Source organism: Puntigrus tetrazona, unplaced genomic scaffold, assembly GCF_018831695.1.
Source record: "Puntigrus tetrazona isolate hp1 unplaced genomic scaffold, ASM1883169v1 S000000223, whole genome shotgun sequence".
In the NCBI taxonomy this organism is placed as follows: Eukaryota; Metazoa; Chordata; class Actinopteri; order Cypriniformes; family Cyprinidae; genus Puntigrus; species Puntigrus tetrazona.
In genome coordinates, this window is record NW_025047891.1 from 617,056 (window position 1) to 623,363 (window position 6,308).

Below are 6,308 nucleotides of genomic sequence, written 5' to 3' on the forward strand. Positions count from 1 at the left end.
TATATTGCATTTGCAAATGACAATTGTGCTGTAATTTTTTTAATTATTAAGTGAAATATATAACGAATGATTATATCTAACTATGAAAAAGTGAAGACTCTTTACAGTACAAATGACAAAATATCAAGTTATTCAATAATATTACCAAACCATGATAACTACATTACTATGGTAAATTACAATTTTAATATGAAATACATAATTTTTTATACTTTTTAAAACATTGAAATATAATCTCAGATTTAACAAAGCAATCAAACTCAGGACTTAATAAAAATCATTCTGAACTGTTTATTGAGTGTTGTTTATGCCTCAAACACATCTTGCTCTTTAATGCATTCTTTGTAATGTTTTGTAATGAATCTTTGATGTACTGAATTGGGTTTGTTGCTCTGAATGTCCCAGGAATGTGTTAATTAACAAAGAAAAAAAAAGAATAATTTGACCTCTTCCTGTTTGGGAAAAAAAGCATTTAAAGTGTTCAAATGAAACCTCTCCTGACGTCCGCCGGGCGACTTCCTCCCGGCCTCAGGCTCCGTCGGCCAATAGGAACGCCCAGCCCTGGCAGGTGACCCGGGAGCGGGCCAATGGGGTCGAAGCGTGGGCGGGGCAGGATAACAGGCACCTGGTCGTAATCTCCGCCGATGATCCCGGGAGGATAAAGAAGAAGAGGAACCGGAGCCGAAGGGACCGGGGTGAGCGGGAAAATCGGAGGCACGTGAGGCGGGAAAAAGCGGCATCTGCCCCGACGCTCATTCTCCTTCCTCTGCTTATACTTCTTTCTGTACAGCTTTATATAAAAATATACAATGCAAAAATTTATAAATAAATGAATTCATGAATAAATACAAATTATTAAATGACTGTATAAGTAATTGAATAATAAATATTTATATATTTCCGCATTTATTTTTATATTTCATTATTTATTTCTTTATTCCAACATAACATTCTATTAATTATTTAATTCTGAATCATTTGGCCCACCATAATAGTGCGACAATTTACTATTTTGTCATAAATTTGTTACATTTTAATTTAATAAATGCAACATGTTTATGAAGATAGATTTTGTATTATTGATTTCATTTAGGTTTTTATTCATTGTAAAATGGAATATAAAAATGCAATTATTAATCATTTTATAGAAAAAAAACCAAAAATAATTATATTATTAAAAAGGAAAAAAAAAATCTCTCTCTACATTGAATGCTGAATTGACATTATTTTCTTAAATTTTATTATTTTAATGATTGTTTACGATTATGAAATTGCAGATTCTTATACTAAAATTATATCCTAATTAACTGATAATGAGCCAGTATATGATTATACAGTTTCCGTATGAATATGAGCTGTGTTTGACTCACCTCCTTCCAGTCGGTGTCTCGCTGTTGATTTCCTGCAGAAAAACACACTACAAAACAACAACACTCACATTAATGAGACTTCAACGATACACACTCTGTCTGCTGTGTGTGAGTGTGTGTGTGTGTGTGTGTACCCCCGAAAGTCTCTGTGCAGCAGGTGTCTCCAGAGTGAAGGATCATGGGTAGCGACGTTCAGGTCTCGACACACGGCTGACAGCGAGACGAGAGAGACGACATCCAGCAGCCGTAAAACACGCAACAGCAGCTCAGGAGGAAGAACAGCCAGGCCGAAGAGAGCCGGCAGACCCAGCCCTGCACGCACACGCACGCACGCACACACACACACACACACTCTCATTAAACACTGTGTGTGACGTTAGCACTGAGAGAGGAATGCTAGTAATCACCCTGTCTGGCGGCGGCCATGAGTGGATACACCAGCTGATCTTTAAAGAGACGAGAAAGTCTGCGCAGGTCTTTGTAGACGACGCCTGGGCAGCCACCTGCACACACACACACACACACACACACACACACACTGCTGAGATGCTCCCATTAGAAACAAGATCAGCTGTGAGATTCAGACCACTAGTACAGAAGAAAAAAAAATACAGTGCGTCTAAAAAGCAAGAGCTAGCAGTGATTAGTGCTGTCAAACGATTAATTGCATCCAAAAGTTTTTATTTACAAAATGTGTGTGTGTGTATACGGTGTATATTTATTATGGAAATATAAATACACATGCATGTATATATTTAAGAAAAATGTATATTTAATATACCAATATAACATATATAAATAAGTTATATAAATAAGTTAAATGTTGTGTGTGTTTATATATACACAGAACATACACCTAAATGATCAACTTTTATTTTTAATCTAAACTATTGTAGTTTTTGTTAATATTTCAATTTTCATATTTAATTTAATTCAAGTTTGTTTTACTAATTCAAACGTACCTTTATTTTTATTATTACAATGTGAATTTTTGAATTATTTTATCTGTGAATATAATTTGTGTTTTTATTTTATTTTAGCAGTAATGCGCGGTTAAATATTTTCTGTTGCAATTTTAATTTTTTCATATAACTAATATAAGCTGTTTGCATGAGTGATATTTTAGCATCATTGATTTACTATAATAGCTTTTGTTATTAATATTTTTATTTTATTTTATTTTCAGTTTTCACTATAATTTTATTTAAGGTTTACTAACTTTGTTGTGCATGTGCGTTTCTTTTTTGTGTTCTCATAGTTTTTATTAAATGATAATACAGAAGAACTCCCATTTCAGGATGACTAAGAATCCCAACTGCTTATAAATATAAAGGTACAATTTAAAAATAAAAATGCAATACATATAAGATTACCTGGCCAATCAGCAGTCACATAATCATCTGGTTTCAGCACCAGCTTGTGTGAATTCTCCATAGTCGTGTCCATCTTCAGAACAGCTGATTCATAACAAATGAACACATGATCAAATCAAATGAAGGCAGACTAATAAGAGCTTCCACATGCAGATGAACGCACCATTAATGACGAGCGTCCGTCCCATCGGCACGGCAACCGCTGACACCAGGCTGTTCTCCAGAAGTGGGTGGGCATACTGTAGTCTGTACACGCCCCCTGCCGCCCGCCAGCCAATCGGCATCTCTCCTGAGTTCACATTACAACCCTAGAGAGAGACAACAACCAATGATATTGGAGTTATGTTCAAAAGGGTGTTCTTTGGATATTCAAATTAGGGATGTGAACGATCAATTAGTTGTAGATTGATGTTCAATTAATAACATTCTAACATTCAAAGCAATGAAAAAAAAAAACACATAAAGGCACATAAAAATTTAATGAATATTTTACAGCTTATATTTCAGCCTATACATTTTGACGTGAGCATGTAAGGCACAATATTTAATATTTCAATATTTAAGGTTTTCATATATCTGTTCAATTATGCAATTCTATAAATTTATTTATAGAACCATTTGGTGAAACTAGTTACAGAAATTAACTAGGTTATATATTTCTGTAAAAATCATATTTACATTGCAGTCAAGGGAATTCAATTATTAACTATATTTTAACTAACTGGCTTATATATATAAATATACACAATACAAACATATGCTATAAAAACAAAACTTTTATTTTGGATGGGTGATTAATCCTCGCTCAGCACTAAATTTAAATTATCTATATATATATTTATATGAATGATTCCTAAATTATTTGGTTGATAATTTGAATAGAAATCCTGTGATTATAAAGGTCTCTAAGAATGTACATCCCTAACTGAGATTTGACAGGGGTCAGCGGGGTCGTGACCTGCGGCAGGAAGCCGGTCTCCAGCAGCAGCAGGTGTACGGTCAGCATCAGACAGTCAGACGTGTTTCTGCAGCTCGAGGAGTCCAGCAGCCGCTCCAGAGCGTGAGGAATCTCTCCGTCCTCCGTCTCACAGCACAGCAGCGGAGGAGACACACCCTCCTCTTCCTCCACCCACTCCTCCATCCCACAATCCCTCACACCGCTGCGTTCAGCCTGAGACAACACACACACACCGCTTAGAGGACTCAGACACACACATACACACACACACACACACTCACACATACATACACTGCTATGAGAACTCAGATACACACACACACACACACACACACACACACACACACACACACAGCTTTGAGAACTCAGATACACACACACACACACTCACTCACACACACACACACATACAGACAAACACTGCTTTGAGAACTCAGATACACACACACACACACACACACACACACACACTGCTTAGAGGACTCAGACACACACACACACACTGCTTTGAGGACACATGCTGACTCATAGCATCAGGTTCATGGTCATTTCAGTTTCATTTCTTTGGTTCTTCTTGCTTTTTTGTTTCTCTTTAGGTTTTAGGCCCTATGAAATCTGTTTTATTTTTTCCCCAAATTCTGTGACTACTGTTTACTTTTTTATTACATTACAATAATAGAAAAATGACGAAATCAAGAGAAAAAAAAGTGCAAATTGGCAATTCTGTAGAAATAAAAACGTTTTATGATAAAAAAAACTATTTATGATTATCAAAAACAACTGCAATCAAATTAATTCATCAAACTAACAATTTAACAAGTCATAATTTTAACAAGCCTTTTTTTGTGAAATTTCTTTGCTGGCTGCTGTATGTTTTTGTCTGTGTTTTATGATTTAACACAATTTATTATAAAAATGGTGCTAATCAAATAAACACACTAAATGTTAAAGATTTAATGAATCTTACAACATTCAACCAAATCAGAATTATTACATTGAACTAAAACCATAAAATATATTATTACTGTCAGCAAAATAAACAGAAAAAAGTAACATTTTATTTCAGCTACTTGATACTAAAATAACAAAAATTATTTTAAACTGGGCGTATTTAAAAAACTATAAGAGGAAAAAATATTTCTATTTATCTATTTGATAATGTCTTTCATTTAGCATATATCACAATTAATGGCACAATATTTTATTTTCATATTTTGTTTCGTACTTACAGCAGAATGACAATAAAACTCCCTTAGCAGCTTAAACTGATGACAAATTCTGCCATTCCTCAAAGACTTTTTGTATTATATGGCTGTAATAAAGTGTCATTATTTGTGGAGTATATTTCCGGTCAGAGCTCACCTCCTCGCTGGATGAGGCTGTGTTTGTCCGGACAGCTCCTGCTCCGCTCGGGGGCTCTGGGGCAGTTTGTGTTTGCTGGGGCAAAATCACAGTGATCATATCACCAGAAACAACCCCACACGAGGAGAGCGTCTGTCCCGTGTCCAGCAGAACCTCCTTCCCGTTCAGAGACAGGCTGAACTCCACATCAGACCTGCGCAGAAACACGACAGGACAGAAGAAGGGAAAGTGTGAGCAACACGATCAAACCCGTAAGGAAGAGCTAATGTTCATCCACACCTGATCAGAAAGCCAAAGCTAAGCAGCAGGAGCGTGTCAAACTCACCCGAGCCCGCACTGAGGAAGCAGGGTGTCTCTGACCCGGTCACTAAGCTCGGACAGCGTCGGTTCCGGTCCGTCCAGCTCCAGTCTGCTGCTCTGTTTGTTGATTCTCACCCTGAGCTTCATTCTGCACGGAAGCAAAGCAGAACCGAGCTCGCGTTCACTTTCATTTCGCCGTCGGAGCGTCACGTGACGTCCAGCAAACTCCGCAAACAGCATCAACTTTGATCATAATTTACCTTAACGGCCGAACTATAAAGCAGTATTTCAGCGTCAATTATTGCACTTCGTCCAGTGATATTGGGCCACTGCGATAAAAGAGGAAAATGCATCTGGTAAATGTTTATATTTAATAAAAGACGAACCAAAATTAACCTACCTTTCACAGACGTCAAAGTAGCGCGGTGAAGTCAGAAAACTCCGCGTCCGATAAACAGCTGAGAGATTGTCAAAATAAAAGTCCCGCGATTACGTCATGACGTTTATTATTATTATTAATGTATTAATTAAATGCTACAGGACAAGAGGTATTACATATTCATAATTCGTCATACATCATCGACCACATTAACAAAAAGGCAAAAAATAAAAACAAAACAAACGAAAAAGGAGAAAATGGCATCAGTGCGTTCAGAGGATTACGTGTTTTCAGTGCTATTTTGTTTTCGGTTCGTTCCAAGACATCTACATATAATTTAAACTCATATAGTCTACATTAAGACCACTTCTTATGGTATTTCCCTGATAAAATAAACAAATTAATAACAATTCAAATGTTCATTTTCCGTACAAAACAACCTATATTAATGTAGAACTCCAAATTATTTCAGACATTAAGTTTTATTGCTTATTATTATAAGTCAAATTATGTTTGATTATTGTATTGTTGCACTGTATTTATTAATCGCTAATATATAAAGCTAT

The 6,308-nt window shown here is 36.0% G+C and overlaps 1 protein-coding gene across 2 annotated transcripts; it reads right to left on the reverse strand.

Moving 5' to 3' along the window:
• Positions 1–267: 267 nt before the first annotated feature.
• On the reverse strand, positions 268–5,838 carry fbxo7 (F-box protein 7). 2 transcript variants are annotated; one of them, XM_043230794.1, is made up of 11 exons: positions 5,764–5,838; positions 5,624–5,692; positions 5,389–5,511; positions 5,064–5,256; positions 3,702–3,914; positions 2,907–3,051; positions 2,744–2,827; positions 1,778–1,873; positions 1,506–1,682; positions 1,371–1,417; positions 268–790 (listed from the first exon to the last, which is right to left on the reverse strand). In XM_043230794.1, exons 3-11 carry the CDS (start codon positions 5,508–5,510, stop codon positions 482–484), a joined length of 1,386 nt encoding a protein of 461 aa, XP_043086729.1. In that variant the 5' UTR covers position 5,511; positions 5,624–5,692; positions 5,764–5,838; the 3' UTR covers positions 268–481. The 2 variants fall into 2 exon arrangements, with proteins under 2 accessions (XP_043086729.1, XP_043086730.1); XM_043230795.1 differs by lacking the exon at positions 5,624–5,692 and having other exon boundaries at positions 5,764–5,785.
• Between the last annotated feature and the right edge of the window lie 470 nt (positions 5,839–6,308).

What these genes read in the sequence shown, in the direction of transcription:
- fbxo7 (XM_043230794.1), bottom strand. Translation starts at nt 5,510, where the DNA reads ATGAAGCTCAGGGTGAGAATCAACAAACAGAGCAGCAGACTGGAGCTG. An exon ending in CATGGCCGCCGCCAGACAGG is followed by an intron (nt 1,683 to 1,777) that starts GTGATTACTAGC and finishes GTGTGCGTGCAG; the next exon opens with GGCTGGGTCTGCCGGCTCTC. An exon ending in GAGACACCGACTGGAAGGAG is followed by an intron (nt 791 to 1,370) that starts GTGAGTCAAACA and finishes TTTTATATAAAG; the next exon opens with CTGTACAGAAAGAAGTATAA.